At 43.9% G+C, this 19,599-nt stretch overlaps 1 protein-coding gene across 8 annotated transcripts in view; it reads right to left on the bottom strand.

Moving 5' to 3' along the window:
- The window catches only part of DOCK3 (dedicator of cytokinesis 3), a 290,877-nt gene that overhangs the window by 38,191 nt on the left and 233,087 nt on the right, over positions 1-19,599 (bottom strand). For all 8 annotated transcript variants that reach the window (XM_036218582.1, XM_036218583.1, XM_036218586.1 and 5 more), the window contains 6 exons: positions 19,258-19,356; positions 8,776-8,870; positions 7,002-7,077; positions 6,431-6,531; positions 6,123-6,181; positions 3,944-4,092 (listed from right to left, as the gene is read on the bottom strand). In XM_036218582.1, coding sequence (XP_036074475.1) covers positions 3,944-4,092; positions 6,123-6,181; positions 6,431-6,531; positions 7,002-7,077; positions 8,776-8,870; positions 19,258-19,356 — 579 coding nt within the window. The remainder of the gene's footprint in view (positions 1-3,943; positions 4,093-6,122; positions 6,182-6,430; positions 6,532-7,001; positions 7,078-8,775; positions 8,871-19,257; positions 19,357-19,599) is intronic.

Below are 19,599 nucleotides of genomic sequence, written 5' to 3'. Positions count from 1 at the left end.
GGAATATGTGAGTTTTTTGCAATATTCACAACAACAATTTGGAAGGAGCCTAAGTTTTTAAAACGGGAACTAAACGCGGGGGGCCCGGCCACGCAGGGCAGGACCACGCAGCCTCCAGACGGGCAGCGCGATGCGGGGAGCCGTGACTGCCGTGCGGAGACAGCGATGTCACGGTGCCCGTTAAAACACGAGATGCAGACTAACGTGCTAATCGTTCCAAAAACGCAACAAACACAATGGTTCCACTTTTTAACTTAAGAAACCTCTGTATTAGGTAAAAATCTAAAAAGACATATCCTGACTTCCTCTCCTGCAAGTTACTAATAAGAGTAGGATTATGGGTTAAGTTTTTCCATTATAGTTTATCTGTATTTTTAATTTTTCTATATTAAATGAGTACAGCTTTTATAGTTAGAAAAAGTATTTTTAGTAGGTGGTAAGTGGGGGAGTAGTCAATAGAGCTAAAGCCATGGAAAGCACAGTTGGGCTCAAGACCCAAAAAATCATTGGATGTCGGTGATTAGATGGTTATGGGTGACCTTCGACAGAGCAGTTTCAACAAAAGCGGGTGCGCCATACACGCTAGACAAAGTAGGATGTTTCAGGTGGGTGGGAAGTGGAAAGAGCAGACGACTCCTTTAAAATATCTGACGGCAAAGGGAAGCAGCCAGGGTTTTCTAACCAGGGACAACAGAGTTTACGCGACTTGCCGGACATCGATTATTCATGACTGTCTTACTGGGGAATCAAACACGGCGCATCAGGTGAGTCCTGAGATAGGAGACAAATGAGCTCCACCTTAGTCTTCCACAAAGCTAAGCTTCTTTCCTGTGTCCGTGACGCTGGAATGCAGCCCAGCCCCCTGTTGCACAGACTCGCTGACTGAAGGTGCAGTACTGCCACGCCACCCGCTTCCTGGTAGCTGAGTTCTCTCAGCGGGTACAGGTACAACGACACAGAAAATCAATAGTTTTTGTTTGTTTGTTTGTTTGTTTGAAGTTATTATTTCCTGAAGTGCTGAAGATCTCAGAGCTGCTCACTTCAAATATGGATTCCTATTTTAAATACTCTTTGCCATGATAAAGAGCATCTATCATACTTAATTGCGAAACACTGAATGATTTCTCCTAAGATTAAGAAAGAGGCACTCAACACTCTTAAATTTAACTTCAGACTGCAGGTCCTAGCCAGTGCAATGAGGCAGGAAAAAGAAATAAGGGGCATACAGATTAGAAAGGAGGAAATAAATTTGTCTCTATTTACGAGTGACAGGAAAATCCCAAGGAATCTACAAAAAATGCTTCTAGAACTAACAAATGAGTTTAGCAAAGGTGCAGGACACAATGTTGATATACAAAAATAATAGTTTTTCTGTATTCTGGCAACAAACAACTGGAAAACAAAATTTAAAAATCAGAATAACTTATAACACCACAAAAAAGTAGGAAACACATATAAATTTAACATGTATAAGATCTGCATGCTGGAACTATAAAACACTCATAAAAGAAATCAAAGAATACCGAAATAAATGGAGAGATACATTGTCTTCACAGACTATTAAGTATTATTAAGAGATCAATTCTTCCCAATTTGATCTATAGATTATAATGCAATCCCAGTCAAATTCCCAGCAGGAACTTTTGCAGATATTGATATATTGATTCTGAAATTTACAGGAAAAGAAATTGAAATAGATAATACAATACTGAAAAAAGAACAACAAAGTTGGAGAACTGACATCATCTAATTTCAAGACAGTGTGGTACTGGGGAAAGATTAGACATGCAGCTTAACACAAAGACCAGAGTACAGAAAGAGATCCATATCAATTGATTTTTGTCAAAGAATTCTCTTTTCAACAAAAGGTGCTGAGCAGCCATATGCAAAAAAGAAAAAAAAAGAGCCTTAACTTTACACCTTACACAAAGACTACCTCAAAACAGATCATATATCTGAAAGTAAAATTAAAAAACTTCTAGAAGTAACATAGGAGAAAAAATTTTGTGGTCTTGCGTTATGCATAGAGTTCTCAGATATAATCCTAAAAGCATGATCCACATAAGAAAAACACTGACAAAATGGACTACACAAAAATTAAAAATTTTTGTTCTATGAAAGATATTGTTTAGTAAATGGAAAGGTGGGCTAAAGACTGTGAGAGAATATCTATAAATCATATATTCAATAAAGGACCTATATCCAAAATATATAAAGAACTTTTAAAATTCAACAATAAGAAAAAAAACAAAGAAGTTATAGAGACGGTAAATAAGTACATTAAAAGATGCTCAACATCATTAATCATTAAGAAAATGGAAATTAAAACCATAAGGATATACAACCATACACCTATCAGGATGGCTGAAATCAACAGAGAGATCACATCGAACATCGGTGAGTCCACGATCAACCAGAACTCTCACGCACTGCTGCTGGGGCTTCAGAACAGTGCAGTCGCTTTGGAAAACAATTTGATAACTTCTTATAAAGTTAAACACACACCTACCACGATACCCAACACTCCTATTCCTAGGTGTTTACCCAAGAAAAATGAAAGTTTATATCCATACAAAAACCTGTAAAAAATGTTTTTTTTAGTAGTTTTATTCATAATCACTCAAAAGTGGAAATAACCCAAATGCCTTTCAAATGGTGAATGAATAAACTACTACTCAGCGATAGAACGGCTGATCAACGCAACAGCGTGGGCGGATCTCTCAAAGGCATCGTGTTTCGTGAAAGCCAGTCTCAAAGGCCACAGTCTATCTGCCTCCACTACACAGCACTCTGGAAACAGCACAACTATCGTGACGGACAGCAGACCAATGGCCGCCGCAGGTTAAAGGCAGGGGAAGGTTTTGACTACAAAGGGGCAGCCAGGTGGAAATTTTAGGAATGAAAACAATATTGATTGTGGTAGTGGTTCCATGAAGTTATGTGTTTGCCAAAACTTACGGAACTGTAAATCACAAAGAGTGAATTTTTACTTTTTGTATATTTAAAAATAAATAAAAATTTACTCTGCTCCTCACTGTTACACTCACTCTAAGACCACTGGTTCATCCCAGAATCAGGGCTGGTAGGGAGCTTAGCGAGACACTGGCATTGTCCCCGGGTCACTACAGAAATGCCCCCCAGAGGCCTCCTGGGAGCATCTGCTTGAGAGCCACCAGGAAAGAGAAACTGCCCATCTCCCAAAGCTGGCCAGCTCACAGTGGACAATTCTCGTCACTAACAAGTTATTTCTCTTGTTAGCTAAAGCCTTCTTCCCTACCACTGACCCTTCTTGGTCCTGGTTCTAGTCCCTGGATACAGATGTACAGCCAGGGGCCGTCTGGCCCTCCTTCGAGGTGGCAGAAGAACTGCCCAGAGGGAGAGCATGAAGTCACTCGGAAGCCGAGGGCTTATATCTCCTGCACCGGCCCCTCTGTGTAGGAGTCCGTGAAATCCTGGGCTCCCCCGAGCCATGCGAAGTCGTGTGGTCTGGCTATAGCCCTAGAAATGCCTGCACCATGCACCCTGGGGATCCTCCAGAAGGAAGAACACCATGCTCCCGAGGGCCCTCTCCTGAATGAGCCCTAGAAATGCCTGCACCGTGCACCCTGGGGATCCTCCAGAAGGAAGAACACTATGCTCCCAGGGCCCTCTCCTGAATGAGCCAGGAGGCTGGAGTCTCAGCCATCTCCCCTTGGTCAGAGAGCTCCTTTCGCGTGGTATTCGATCCTTTCCTCTGATCCTTTGCTGGCCTCTAACTTCATGAAGAAAGTCCACAAATTAATTCTGGCCAGTGAGTAAGGGAGTACCTGGAATGGGATTCCAGATGGCCAAGCCACAGTTTATTTCCACTGGAACCTTAGCCTGGCCATCTGGGTCACCTTTCCGGGCAGCAAGGGGTCATTCTAGAGAAGAATACCCTGAACTCGACCAGAGGGTATCATACCTGCTTGAAGTTGCCATTTTTCCTCTGCTCCCAGTCCATCATGTCGTGAAAGATGGGAATCATGATATTCCGCACTTCTGGCTGTGGGACCAGTGTCACACCCAGAAAAGGACCGATCATTCCTGGGATGAAGTGGATCTTATGTTCACCTGAACGACAAAGCCCAACAGATGTTAGTTTACGCTTTCTCTGCTCCTTCCATGGAAACCTCCCAAGTGTGACCACAGCGCATGCTTGGACCTGCTCTGGAAGCATCTGAGGACAGAGCAGGCTCTCCCTGGCGGCCTTCCGAGATACCCCCTCTTGGCTTTGTAGTGTTCATGGATAAAACTAGCCCAGCCCAGTTAAAACAAGTATTCAACAGGCACAAATTGCCTTTCCAAAGAATTTCCTGGGAGGTGCCACGTACGACCTGAATGTCATGCTGAGATCAAGGAACACAGTTCACTGCTCTAGGCAGAATAGGGTTTCTGAGCATCCTGTGACAGGGTCAGAGTGTGTTTAGAACAGTCAGTGAGCAAGGGAAGCCCACCCAATGCCGCACACCCCTGGGGTCCCCCTCCAGCCCAGAGGCATTTAGGTGGTGAGGGTGTCATTGCACAGTCCCTGGTCCAGCCTGATAGGCCTGAAGGCCACGGGCCTCTCCGCTGTCCTCGGCAGTGCCTTCAAGGCCCCCCGAGTTGGCGGGAGGCTCTGCGAAGCCCGGCCCTACACCTGCAGCCTGGCGGAGAGTGTGCGTCCCCCACCTCCCGGCCCCTCATCTTCGCGCTGCATTTCTGATGGTAGAACGACATCTACTCAGACCAGCTCAGCTCGCCCCTCGGCTTTCCTAATGAGGCCTGCCCATGGGAACCGGTGATGTGGGTTGCTGGGGCAGGCACCCGGAAGCCAAGGCCGGCCCTGAGGGCCACGGGACAGAACTTTTCTCTTCCTTGCAATGGTGAAACAGAGTGAAATGTCTGTTGGGGCTCTGCTTTAAGTCCTTCAGAGACTAAGGGGACAAACTGCAGGACTGTGTGGTGACTGCTGTAGCCAAGGCAAAGCAGTTCCCGAGGACCAGAAAATGTCATTTCCACCAGATGCAATGAGGCAGGATTGGCTTTATCCAGCAAAACTGGCGTCTTTTTTGTTTTCTTCCATTTTGAAAGACCATGGAAAGAGCAAGCGCCAGCCCTGGGGCTGCTCCCACGTATCCCGGCCTCAGCGTTTGGTGCGGTTGCTGGTCCCTTGTGTCCCCGAGAATCTCAGAGTTGGTTTCAGGGTTAGACTATATACCCCGACCCTGCCAGATGCAGGAAGCGTGCTGTAGCAGGGCAGCCCGCTTGGGGAAACACATCTCCCTCGTGGGTGGAAGGCACCTTGCTCACGGCTCCGGTTAGTGACCGAGATGGCTCACGGAGGGCTGCAGGACTTTGCGACTGCCATTCCTAAGGCTTCAGAGCCACAAGTGTAACTGAAAGCAGACTTCACTGGAAGGAGTAACGGCAGCTTCTCCAGCCCCAACGGGCTACTCAGAAGCCTATTGTGCCAAAAGATGGCCCACCTGGTCACCAGGGCGATCCAGGTATTCTACCCAAAACAATTTCAGATCCAAAGCAGTGGGTACTAGGGAAGCTATAAAGAGAAGCTGTAGAAAGAAAGGAAGCTAAATTCACCCCCACCTAAGGGCCACGATTCCCTTGCCACATGCAATCTCCACGCAACTGGTATCAGAAATGCGATGTGCACGCCTGAATACCAGAGACCCCAGGAGCGTTCCGGTCTCTATTCAAACACACAGCCGCCCTTGCTCACGTGCGGAGGCTCCCCAAGATCTGTGCTCTGAGCCCGCAGCATCCACAGGAACGCGAAGAGCAGAGAGAATCTTACAAGCATAAGTCCTCGAACCGGGAAAGACCGCTGAAACCCTCGTCTCCTTTTTCTCCTTTTGACTTTGACTTCTCAGAAAAGGGGCTGTGAACACGTACTGCTGGCACCTCGGCTCTCTCAGCTAACTCTCCCTGCCAAGGGCTCTGTGTACACGTGCGGCACCACCCCTGGGAGGTGTTACGTTAAGGACATGTAAAGATTTCTTGGGTCTGAATTAACATTCCTAAAACCTGGGGGAAGTTATCAGTCTCGTCACTTTTCATTTGGCTATGCAATATGTGGAAGGCAGACATAAGGAGAAAAGACCTACCTAAATTTTGCCACATGCTGAACAGTTCATAAGCCATCATCACACGCATGTCCCCATATCTGGAAACAGGAACACAGGAGCCAGTTAATAGTGGGAGAAGGTTCAGGAAGCTGGGGCCACGAACGCAGCGAGGCCAGTACTTCAGCAGTTTGGGGACGCTCTCCAAGGTACTAAGTCCCTTGGCCCTCGACTGTGCGCCCTCGCGTGGCTCCTTGGGCAGCTGCTCCGGGGAGAACCGTGTGGACGCCCACTGAGACAAGCCCATCTGCGCATGTGGCAAGGAGGTGAAGGAGAGACATATGTCTTACTTATCTAGAATCTTCTTCCTCTTGGCTGAAGTGATGATTTCGAGCTGGAGGCTTGGCTGATTTATGAACAGAACTGCCAGGCTAAAATAAGAATTCCACACCTAGGGAGATGGGGAGAGGAAACACACGACAGCCTGAATCCTTAACCTTGCAAGGAGAGATTCTAAATATACGCATGTAGCGCAGAATTCATTTTACGACTTTTTAAGATTTTGCTTTTTTCCTCCTTTTTAAATATCTTTGCAAACAGGATTTTTTTTTCTTGATTCTGGACTAGAAAGCATACGCATGGACGCCTGGCTCCCAACACCTCCCACAGTGGGGCTCCCACGTGATGTTCTAGTCACGATCAAGCTTGGAAGCTGTTTGATACTATGAACAAATTAATAAATATGTCAGGCCCTATGCTGACACCCAGCCGAGTCCTCGAATTCCCGACCTGCAAAATGCTAAGCAGGATAAAATCATTGGTTTAAGTAAAACAAAACAAAACAAAAACAAAAACAGTGAGCTTGGTTTTTGGCTTTCTATGGTTATTATGAAGACAGTGATGCATCTCAGGAGCGCCTACCTTAAAGTCGAAGTCTGTCTCTGTGAAATTCTTGTGCAGTGCAGAAGACAAGTACTGGACGGTCGTGACTATGATACTGCAGTAAGGGAACAAGGCGTTGGCAGAGTTAAAAACTCACAAGGGCATCTGAGAGCTTAGCATCGACTGTCTACTTCCTGCGTGCAACGTGCTCTCACGTAAGATGTGACTGTAAAGGAAAGACACGGGTGGCACGCGTCCCCCAGAGACCAGGGCTGGCAGGACAGCACGGAGCACCGGCGGCTTCTGGCCCTGGCTCTGCCACGGTCTGGCTTTGCTCCTAATTCTCTCTTGCCCTTAGTTTCTCTGCCTATAAAAGGGGGCAGGTGGGGTTTGATGGCTCTCTAAAGTTTCTTCCAGTTCAAAAAGAGTGATTTTAGTATTTTGGAGACTTTTGGGTACTGAGCATATACCATGATCAACATAGAACTTAAAGAGTATAATTTTATTATTTTACTTGACAATATGGGTTTATAGTTATTAAATGCCTACTTTTGTCATAAGCTATTATTTTCATCTGTAACTTATCTGATTCCGGCTTTTGGTTTAGAATATCACGCTCATTTTCGCCTGGGCACATATCGGGGGCGCTAGGAGGCTGGCTTGCTAGAACCAAGGACGCGGGTTACTGGGGAAGGGAAGCGAAGCGCAGCAGGCAGCTGAGGGTGTGATTCCAGAAGCCCTGGCTGCGGGGCAAAGAGGCTCATATCTCACAGTGACCCCTGGGGTCTCGCTGCAGAAGAGGGGCAAGGCAGAAACAGCACATTCGAGAGACTAGTCCGCCAGCAGAGCCGGTGACACATCTGAACGATGAAAAGCCTTGGAAGAAGAGGCTGCTCCTTCGGGATGGGCGTGGGAGCCTGAAGTGCTCTGAGTAGAGCCGAGAGTTAGAAACAAGAGGGATTCCAAGGGAAAATCCACTATTTGAGAAAATTTCTGTGCAGTTTTTTTTATAACCATTCTTCTGGTCTATACAAAATGTTTGCAGTTTCGAAAAAAGAAAAACAGAGCTCTATACATGGTACGCAGTGGAGAGACCACGCTGGTACCTTGCTAGCAGATCTCACACTGCCCTGCACAATGCCATCGTAAACGGTAGATCGGGGGGAGGAGGCAGCGGGCTGGATAGTAGCGGCCAAGTGGCTTTCTCCTGGGTGCAGGGAGGGGAGGTGAGCCAGCACCTTACCCTTGCATCACTTATCTGGTTTGCCAAGTAGAAGCACAGTCTAGAAATGCGAAGTGGGCAGGAGGTTTGGGGACAGCCTTAGAGTGAGTTCTGTGGCTGCAGTCAGAGTGGTCAGCGCCTCACAGCCGGGTGTCAGGTGGGTCATTAGCCCTAGCTGTGGGAGGCAGGCAGGGCTGGCAGACAACAGCAAGTCGGGGAGGGCTTGGGAACTGCCTGAACCCGGAGAGCCACAGAGGCCGCTGGGACACGGCACGGGCCTTCCTCCAGGAAGAACCCCTCGCTGGGCATTACATGTCGCAGCTTTAACATTTCCTTTTCTATCGTTGCCATGACGCCATCTAAGAGCCAGGCACTTAGGCTCCATTTTCAAACTATCTTTGGCTTTTTTTCTCCTTGAACTTATGGTAAATGGTCAAGTCCTGCTAATTGTGTCCCCAAACATTTTTTTTCACATTTATCCTCTCCTTTCTGATGCCATGGCGTGAACCTTGATGCCTGTCTTGCTTTCTCTCTTGCACACGGTCCGAGGACAGCTCTGTGGATGCTGGCGCGGGGCCCTTCCACACTTACTTGCTTGTGAGAAGTCTCATCACCATCCAGTCCCGAGGAAAGACACTCATCTTCATCAGGTTCCGGAACACACAGAAAATCTTCAGCAGGAATTCCTGAAGCAGGAGGAAAACCTGACGTGAGAGGCCACCACCACCACCAGTGCCGCGCACGCCTCTTCGACACGGCCCTCCCAGCCTCTCGCCCACGAGGCCAGGCGGGACCCGTGTGTTACGCGCTGGTTCTGTTTCTCTGCCCTCAGAGGGCTGCGTGAGAGTGAGTTCCAGGCATGCTCACGGGTAGGTGGGAGCAGACACGAGCTGGGCAGAACGGAGGCAGCCCGGTGCTCGCTCGGCCCAGTGCCTAAACCCCAAAGCACGGGGAAGGCTAGAATCCACACGGACTCGTATCCAGCTGAGTCTGTGGGTCTCATTTTTCGGGTCACGGCCCCTGACCATTTGATTTTAAGGATCTGCTTTCTTGGATTGTAGAATACACTGACAGGACACACACTTTAGGAATGGCAGAGTAAGGAGCCCCAAAACGTGTTCCTCTAAGAAAGCCATAAAACGCCAGCAAAGACTGGCTAATCAAAGGCTCGCAATAATCCGAGGAGTATTATTCAAGAAAAATAGTTGAATCTTGGTAGGAACAGTGAGCTTCGTTGCGTTCTAACTTACCCCAGCCCCAGCCCCTCCCTCTCTCTACCTCCACAGCAGCCTCGAAAGCGAGTGGCTGAGGAGCCATGGCAGTAGTGACACCCAGAAGCCTAGCAGTCGCCGGAAGGGACAAAATGGTTGGGGAGCTCCTGAAAAAGCGCCATTCCCAGAGAATTGTTGCCTTTTGATCTGTTTGGCAGCAATCTGGGAAAGCCCCATTTGGAGGACTTATTTGACCTGACTCCGAGCTCACTTGGTGAGAAAAGCCTTACCACTAGAGCATTTGTTGAAAATAAAATCAGCCATAATAATTTAACATCCCAGCCACATGAAACAGTGTTATCAGCTGGGGCAGACAAGAGAATGGCCAAAAGGCTTAAAAGAAAAATCTGAGGAATGACATATTTCTGAGAATCTAGAAGGACACACTCATGTGTAAAGGGGCTGTGTGTATTCCCAGGAAAGGCCTAAGACGCCTCAGCTCTTGCTGACTCTGAGGCCCTGTGTAATGGCAAGTGACGGCTCAGGCAGTAATGTAAACTGCCAGAGCACTGAAGGTAAGCCCTAAGACACACGAAGATATTTTTCAAAGTGTGGAAGGCTTATTGATTTAAGGTATTTAAGGAAATCTCTGTTCAGATATTAGCTGATCACTAGGCTAACTCAATGAAGATTTCAGTGGCTGCATATAAGAATAAAGACCTTTAAAAACTGGTCCAGAAAAGTAACTAAATAAACGAGCAAACGAACATCGTCCATCATCAACAGCAAAATAACAAACAACAACAACAAAACCTGGGGATGTTTTGGGGGAGGGAGGTAATCTGATATCCAGAGTTGCCGCATTATTTAAATTGCCCAGTTTTCAACCAAAAAAATTATAAGATGTGAAACGAGACAGGAAATTATGGCCCATACAAAGGAAAAGAGAAGTCAATGGAAACTCTCCCTGAGGTAGCTCAGATGTTAGACTTACCAGGAAAGACTTTAAAATCAGCTATTAAAAATATATTCAATAAACTAAAGGAATCCATGCCTAAAGAATGAAAGGAAAGTATAATAGCAATAGCTCATCAACAGAAAGTATCAATAAAAGAGATAGAAATTATTTAAAAAGCATCGAACAGAAATTTTAGAGTTGAAAGGCAGCATAATTGAAATGAAAATTTCAGTGGAGAGGCTCAACAGCAATTCTAAATCAGCAGAAGAAAGAGTCAGCAAACATAAAGACAGGTCAATTGAGATAATCCAGAAGAAAAGATAGAAAAAAATGAAAAAAAAATGAACAGAGTATCACAGGTCTGTGGGACACCAAGGTACCATGCAACCCTGAACAAGCCCAATCCCCTCTGATCTCGGAAGTTAAGCCGGGCCGGGCCTGGTTAGTACTTGGATGGGAGACCACTTAGAAAGACCAGGTGCTGTAGGCATAAAAAATAAAAAAATAAAGGATTGTAAGATGACAAGGTCCTTGCAATCTGTGAGGTCAACTAAGGGTTGCCTCGCCTGAAAAAAAAGAAAAGAAAAAAGAAAAATTCGAAGACATATTAGCCAAAAACTTTCCAAATTTGGTACAAGAAACCCCTTAATCTACAAATTTGAACAGCTCAATGAACTGCTCCAAATAGGATAAAATCAAAGATATTTACATACAGATATATCATAGTCAAACGGTCAAATCCCAAAACAAAGAATCTTAAAAGCAACAAGAGAAAAACAACTCATCTTGTACAAATGATTCTTAATAAGAGTAACAGGTAACTTACCAGCAGATATGATGGAAGCCAGAAGGCAGTGGAATGACATATTCAAAGTAGTGAAAGAATGTCAACCAAGAATCCTAGCTCTAGCCACACTATCATTCAAAAATGAAGACTAGATCAGGATACTCTCAGATTAAAGAAATGAGACAATTTGTTATTATAGACCTTTCCTACAAGAAATACTAAAGGAAGTCTCTCAGTATTAAATAAAAAGAAATTAGATGTAACTTAAATCCACACAAAAAAATAAAGAGCACTAGGGAAGGTGACTACAGGTAAATATAAAAAACAGTGTATATTTGTTTGTAATTCTTTTCTTCGATTTGATTTTAAAGACAAATGCATAAAGCAATAATTATAGAACCGTGTTGATGAAATTATAATGTATAAAGATGTAATTTATATGACTAATAGTGCAAAAGAGGGGGATGGAATGGAGCTATACCGGAGTAAAGTTTTTCATATACTATTAAACCAAATTGGTATTACTCTAAATTAGATTTTTAAAATTAAGACGTTAATTGTAATTCTCAGGGCAACCACTAAAAAAATAACTTAAAAATATCCTAAAATAAACAATAAGAGAATTAAAATGTCACCTTAAAAATATTTAACTAAAAAGGCACAAACAGAACCAAGAAACAAGGAAGACATAATACAAATATAAAATAGATAGCAAAATGGCAGGTGTAAATTCTAACTTATTGGTAATTACAATAAACGTAAAAGGATTAAATAATCAAAAGGCAAAGATAAAAAGGATGGAAAGATAATAAACAGGATCCAATTCCATGGTGTCTAAAAGATACATACTTGAGATTCAAAGACACAAATATATTGAAAGTAAAAGGATAGAAAAATACTTACAATGAAAATAGCACCCAAAAAAGAACTGGTTGGCTATGTTGAATTCAAACAATATAGACTTTAACAAAAAAGTGTTATTTGAGAAAAAAAGAACATTTTTTCCTGGCTTTATGGCAATATAATAGACAATTAGTTGCTTGTATTTACACTGTACAATTCAATGATTTTTCATTTCCAGTTGGCATACAATATATTTGATTCAGTTTCACTGCAGTGATTAGAGAGCTGTATAACTCACGAAGTAATCACCTCACTAAAGCTAACATCCCTCTTCCCCTTGTATATTTATTACATTGTTAACTATTTTCCTTATGCTATACTTTATATCTTGTTTATTTTGTAACTATCCATTTATACTTCTTAATCTCTTTGCCCATTTTTTTGCCATTCCCTCCAAGTCCCCTCCCATCCGGTAGCCCTCAAAATATTCTGTCTCTATGAGTTTATTTCCATTTTTGTTGTTGTTATTTTGTTCTTTAGATTCCACATGTACGTGAAATCATGTGATATTTGTTTTTCTCTATCCAACCCATTTCATTCAGTGCAATACCCTCTAGGTCCATCAAGGCAACATCTTTATCCATCCCTTCCTTTTACTCTGTGCCTTTTACTCTGAAGTGAGTCTCCTGTAGGCAGCATATGTAGGGGTCTTGTTTTCTTATCCATTCAGCCACTCTATCTTTTGGCTGGAGCACTTAATTCTTTTCCATCTGAGGTATTGTTGATGGGAATGTAGTTATTATCATTATTTATTCCTGGTTTTGATACATGTTTTTTCTTCTTAAAGAAGTCCCTCCAACATTTCCCGTAATACTGGCTTGGTGTTGATAAATTCCTTTATCTTATTTTTGTCTGGGAAGCTCTAAATGATAGCTTTCTGGATGAAGTATTCTTGGTTGTAGATCCTAGGTTTTCATCATATTGAATATTTTGTGCCAAGCCCTTCTGTCCTGCATAGTTTCTTTTGAGAAATCAGCTGCCGGTCCTATAGGTGCTTTTCTCTTGCTGCTTTTAAGATTCTTTGTGTTTAACCTTTGGCATTTTAATGATGATGTGTCTTGGTGTGGGGATCTTTGGGTTCCTCTTTCTTGGGACTCCCTGAGCTTACTGGGGTTGTATGTCTATTTCTTGTACCAGGTGAGGGAAGTTTTCCATCATTATTTCTTGAAATATCTCTCCAACTTCTTGTTGTCCTTCAGGTACCCCTATGACACGGATATTTTTACATTTAATAGTGTCCCATAAGCTCCTTAAGTAATTATTATAGTCTTGGCTTTTTCTTGCTGTTCTGACTGAGTGGCCTTGGCTTCTCCATCCTCTATAATGGTGGTCCGATCCTCTTCTTTAGCCACTCTGTTGACTCCCTCTAATACACTCTTCATTTCAGATAATGTGTTCTTCATTTCTGACTGGTTCCCTTTTATAATTTTCATTTCCATTTTTATGCATTTTATTTCTTTGCTAAAGTTTTCACTGAATTCATCTATACTTCTCCTGAGTTCATTGAGCATCTTTCTAACCAGTTTTGAACTCTGCGTCTGTTAGGTTGCTTGACTCCATTTTTCCTGGAGCTCTGTTTTCTTCTCTCATGTGGTTTCTGCTTCTTTGTCTTCCCGTTTTGGCTGCCTTTCTGTCTCTGTTTCTATGAACTAAGCAAAGCTCCTAAATCTCCCAGTCTTATTAGCATGGCTTTGTACAGTAGGCGTCCAGTGGCACAGTCCTGAGAGGGGTTCAGCTAAGGCCAAGTTTAGCCCCAGCCTGTGCCCCTCCTGGGTCACCTGTTAAGATTCAGCAAGCAATCCACAGATGCTGTGCTTATAGTTGCCTCAAGAGGCCATGCCAAAAACTAAGGTCAGGTGCCACTAGTGTGAGTCTAGGCACCGCTCATCAAGGGGCACCTGACTAAGCAAGGACACACTTGGATGTGGCTTGGGCAGGGCATAGTTTCAGGGGATCCTCTGGGCAGAGCGACCTCTGTTATCCAGTTTGATGACATCTTATCAATGCCAATGCTGAGTCCCTGCACTGGGGGCGGGGGGAGGGCTCAACAGAGGAATGATGGATCCCACCCACACTTCCGGCTGGCAGAAAGTTCCACCTCCAGCCCTCGCTCCGACCACTCAGTGCTCCCCTGTAAGTCCCTGGTGCTCCCTGAGCAGCTGGCCCGATGCTGGTGCTGAGAGTGGGCAGGTCTGTCATTACGAAAGTCCCCTCATGGGCACAGCCCCTTTAAGCGGCATCTGTGGCTGCCGCTGCCATAGCCTCTGTCCCACTCAGCTGCTGGGGACCGGGCAGCCTCATGTCCTCGCCCCTTCCTACCTTCTACGTTTGCAGGGTGGCCTCTTATTTCTCTTCCTGGTTTTAGAGCTTCTGTTCATCTGGATCCCCGGTGATTTTGCTTGCTCTCTGTTTCTGCCACAACTTCAATGTGGTCGGAGGGATGAACAAAGCCTCTATCATCTATGCCATTTTTTCCCCATGTTCAAAAAGAACATTTTATAATGATAAAAGACAATGTTATAAACATATGCACGTAAAATAGACTGACCAAGAAAATAAAAAAGAGACAGAGAAGACTCAAATTACTAAAATTAAGAATGAAAGAAGGGACATTCTTATCGATGTCACAGAACTATAAAGGATTATGAGGCTACTATGAATAGATGCATGTCAACAAATCATATAACCTGGATGAGATGGACAAATTCTTAGAAAGATACAAACTGCCAAAATTCATTTAAGAAGAAACATAAAATTTGAATAGACCTATCGTAAATGAAGAGATCAAATTAATAGAAAGCTTCGCACAAAGAAAAGTCCAGGATCAGATGCCTTTGCTGGTGAATTCAACCAATATAATTAAAATTAATACCAATATTTGTCTTTTTGATTATATCTACTTTCAGTGTGAAGTGGTTGTCTTATTGTGATTTTGATCTGAATTTCCCTAATGACTATGATGTTGAACATGTTTCATGTGTACTTCTTCAGCGAAATGTCTATTAAAATCCATTATCTATTTTTTTAATTGGGTTGTCATTTTATTGTTGAATTGTAAGAGCTCTTTATGCATTTTAGACACAGGTCCTTTATTAGATATATGATTTGTGAATATTTTCTTTCATTCTGTAGGTTTTCTTCCACATTCTTGATGGTGTCCTCTGGAATACAAAAGTTTTAAATTCTGATGAAGTCTAACTTACCTATTTTTTATTTTGTTGCTGTGCTTTAGGTATCGTATCTGAAAACCACTGTTAAACCTAAGGGCATAAAGACACACTCCTATGTTTTCTTCTTAGAAGTTTATAGTTTAGCCCTTATTCAGGTCTGTGATCCCTTTTGAGTTAATTTTTTATATGCACATAGGTATCAAGTTATCATCCCAGCACCGTTTGTTGAAAAGACTCATCTTTCTCATTGAGTTTTCCTGGCACCATTATTGAAAATCAACTGACATAAACATAAGTTTATTTCTGGATTCTCGATCCGCTTCCATTGATCTATATGCCTATCTTTATGCCAGTACCAATCTTGGTTACTGTTATTTTGTTGTAAGTTTTAAAACTGAGACGTGTGAATCCAATAATTTTTTTTAAAGATTGTTTGACCATTCTGAGTCCCTTACATTTTCCTATGAATTTTGGATCAGATTGTCAATCTCTGCAAAAAGGCAACTGGTCTTGTATCAAACCTGTAGATCACTCTGTGAAGTACTGCCGTCTTAGTATTAAGTATTCCTATCCATGAACTTGGGGTGTTTTTCCATTTATTTAGGTCTTTTTAAATTTCTTTCCTTAATTTTTAATTCTTTTTGATGCTATTGTAAATGAACTATTTTTCTTTTTCGTTTTGGACTGTTCATTGCTAGTGAAAAGAAACAGAACTGATTTTTGTTTATAGAGCATAGATCCCGCAACGCCGCTGAACTTGTTACTTCTGATAGTGTTTTCATTGATGCCTTAGGATTTTCTGTACACAAAATCACATCATTTGAGGATATAGTTTTACTTCTTCCTTTCTAATCTGGATGCCTTTTCTTTCTTTCTTGTGCCTAAACGCCCCAGCTAGGTCCTCCAATATAATGAATGTTAAATAGTGAGAGTCGACATGTTTCTCTTGTTCCTGATCCTAACGGGAAGGCATTCGATTGTTCATTTTTTTCATTGTTAAGTATGCTAGCTATAGGTTTTTCATTGATGCTCTTTATTAGTTTAAAGAAGTTCTCTTTTACTTATATTTTGTTAAATGATTTTATCATGAAAAACTTGGAGATTTTTTAAAAAGCTTTTTCTACATCCTTAAGGTATCATATTTTTGTCCTTTATTCTATTTAATGGTATATTACATTGATTGATTATAAGATGTTAAGCCAACTTTGTATTTCTGTGGTAAATCTCACTTGGTCATGTGGTGTATAATTTTTTTTCATACGTTACTGGATTATGTTTGCTAGTATTTTGCTCTGACTTTTTGCATTTATGTTCATAAGGAATACTGGCGTGTAGTTTGTTTTTCTTGTGATGTCTTTGGTTTTCATAGCAGGGTAATACTGACCTTATAAAATGAGTTGGGAAGTGTTCTTCCTCTTCTATTTTTTGAAGAGTTTGTGAATAATTGATATTAATACTTCTTTAAAAATTTGGTAGAATTGATCTATTAAGCCATCTCATCTTGTGCTTTTCTTTGTGGGAGGTTTTAAATTATTAACTTAATCTCATTACTTGTAAGTCTTTTAAGATGCATATAATCAGAGACTGAATTATAGTTTAAAAGTATGAATTTTATGGTATGCAAATTATATCTCGCTAATGTTGTCATAAAGAAGGAACACGTGTACAGAACTCCACGTTCGGTGTGGCGGAGCGAACACGTTTCCCTCATCTCTGTTTTTCCTCAAATTCTCTAAAATAACAGTAGAGTTACAGAATTACATATGCTCACAGAGACAAAGAAACAGAAGAGAACACAAGAGGTCAATACATTTTGAAAGCTTTCATGGTAACCGATTCGGTATACCTGAGAAAGCTGAGAGCCAGGAGCCTTTGCGAGCAACAGCCGCGGGAAACAAGAATCCGAGACGCTGGCGGTCTCAGCAGGCGCCTCTGAGGGCCTGCAGCACCAGGGCTAAACACAGGAGGCCCGGTTTCCAGTCTTTCTGCGGCCCCTCCTGCCACCTCACGTTTCCCTGCCCTGTCTTCAGACTGAGGACTGCTGCTCTCTGGAGCTGCTGATCGCTGAGGACCTGTTTGTTCTCAAGGAAACGGCACCAGTTGAGGGCTGAGGTGCCAAGATGAAAACAGGCGGTGACAGAAAGTTCAGCGGCTGAACTGGAAGCCTCCCCACCCCCTACATCCGTGAGAAGGGTAAAGGATTCCTCTCTGAGGAAACAGGCAAGTCCAAGAGAAAGGCTGACAGACACCAGAGTTAGGGGATGTTTGGACCAAATGGCCTCTCTCCAACTGCGTACAGGGAAGCCTGTTGGAGACAAGCCCGGCACACACGGAGCTAATCAGCACCAACAGGCCTCACCTGAGGACGCCAACTGACATCCAGAAGTCTCCACGTGCAGGAGGAAAGTCTCTAACATGAAAGACAGAGACTGACACAAATGAAAACAGGGCAAGTCTCCAGGGGGAAAAAGTGACCTGACAGGATGTGACAGATTTGACCATAAGGAAAGTTGGAAGAAGAGGTATGTTACAGAGACGACAGAGAAAATAGGAAGTCCTAGCTGGACTTGAAGACCAAAAGAAAACAAAACCAAGCAAAAAACAAAAGAGGCGGTTAATCCAGGAAAAAAACAAAACGTTTTACAAGAAAGGAAGTGTCGCAGTAGAGCTCTTGGCTCGCCACAGTACTTACCTGGCTGTATGTAATAAAGGAGAGTAGATTACCAAATTAAACACAAGCATGCTAATTATACTGGAAGAATGAGAGGAGGGACATGTATGTGTGAGGAAGGAATAATTCAGGGGAATCATCCTCATTTTCCATGAGAAGAAGAGGTAATGACTAATAATTAGAGTTTTAAAAGTGGCAGTGGAAGCTCTTTGAAGAGTGCCGAGAGTTCAAGGTGGCTGCCTTTGGGGAGCAGTGACTGGGCATGGGTCAGGGTGAGCCAGGGACCCACTGCTTTACGCGCTAAGGTTTGCAAAATGCTCTGGCTTTTAAAATTATGTATACATGTTGCTGCGATAAAAATAAACATTTCATTAAAAAGTAAGGGAATGACGCTAGCCTGACCTGAGAATCAGCAGCATGCGTGTGCACATACGCGTACACATACAATGGAAAGATCTGGAACAGCCAAGGCTGGATTTTTAGGCTCCAGAGCCCGGCTCAAGCACTGCCTGACTCAGATGGGAGCTCTGGGCTCTGGTAACTGTTGGTTCGCTTCAAGGGTTGTCAAGCTCATCTCTCTGAAAAGCTAGGCTGGCCTCGCTGCAAGAGTGACCGACAACGATGTGCAGAGCCCCGTGTCTGTGGAAAGGCAGGCAGGACCGGATACCGGAAGCGACAACTGACACTTGCTAACTGAAGGTCACACAAATGAAAACCAGTGTGACGCATTACTCTGAAGTGGAAGCGCTGGCTCTAGACGAGGGAAAGCACAGCCCTAACGTCCGCAACAGCTCCTTCGCCCAGGGGTGGCCTGAGTAGTACGTTCCAATGCAAAGACTCAAGGCCCAGGAGCGTGTGAGCAGCTGACGCCACGTGAGGTTTGGGAATGTTCCCAGGTTCCCCGTCACCTGGATCCAGAGTCTGGCGGCCAGGGGGCTGTGCTCACTTCTGCTCTCTACAGGTATCTTACATAAATACATTTTAATGAAGGAAAGTTGTCACCATTATTACTATTATAGTTATTAAACAGTGAAGCTTGGTTTTCAGGAGCAAGATCTAAGGTGACTGATTGTAGCGTTTACACGGAAGGAAGCCGCCCGTGTGGCCGAGCAGCTTTTCCCAGAGGCACGTGGTCACGGGGCTGCTTTCAGTCAGGGAGAACCTGCCAGTGTCACCAGGGTCTGGCTGCATGGAAACACTGTTAGCTTTCAGCTTCCGGAAGCCATACGGAGCGCTGTGAGGTGGGGCCGGTGAATCCCACACCCTCAGCAGCTCGGTCACCTGCGCCGGCCCTGGCAGGGGAAAGCCCCTGGGGACTCTTAGCCACATGCTTCCCTTCCCAGTCAGAAGGCCAGTCGTGCTTTTCTGCCCACCTTGAGTTCATCTTTGCTCTGGAAGTTGTCCAGGAGGTGCTGGTAGTGGGTGTCACACATCTGGCGGAGCAGCGAGAGAAGGCAGGACACATACTCACCCTGAGGACCAACCCAAAAAACGCTTAGCACAGATGTTCACGAGAGCTGTGTCCCCCCAGCCCGCAGAGGGCAAGGACAGCAGGGAGGGTCTGAGATGGCCCCGATGACCATGGAAGGGAAGGTGACAACTGAGGCCCTGGGAATGAGTTTGCTTTTCTGCTAGGGGAGGCTTGGGAGTCTTAGCAAGACCTCTGCAGTGTGGGTCTAGTTGAAAAGCCTTAATCTACAACAAAGAAGCACGGC

This window comes from Rousettus aegyptiacus, unplaced genomic scaffold (assembly GCF_014176215.1).
Source record: "Rousettus aegyptiacus isolate mRouAeg1 unplaced genomic scaffold, mRouAeg1.p scaffold_m13_p_4, whole genome shotgun sequence".
Taxonomy (NCBI): Eukaryota; Metazoa; Chordata; class Mammalia; order Chiroptera; family Pteropodidae; genus Rousettus; species Rousettus aegyptiacus.
This window is presented reverse-complemented; position numbering and strand designations above follow the sequence as displayed.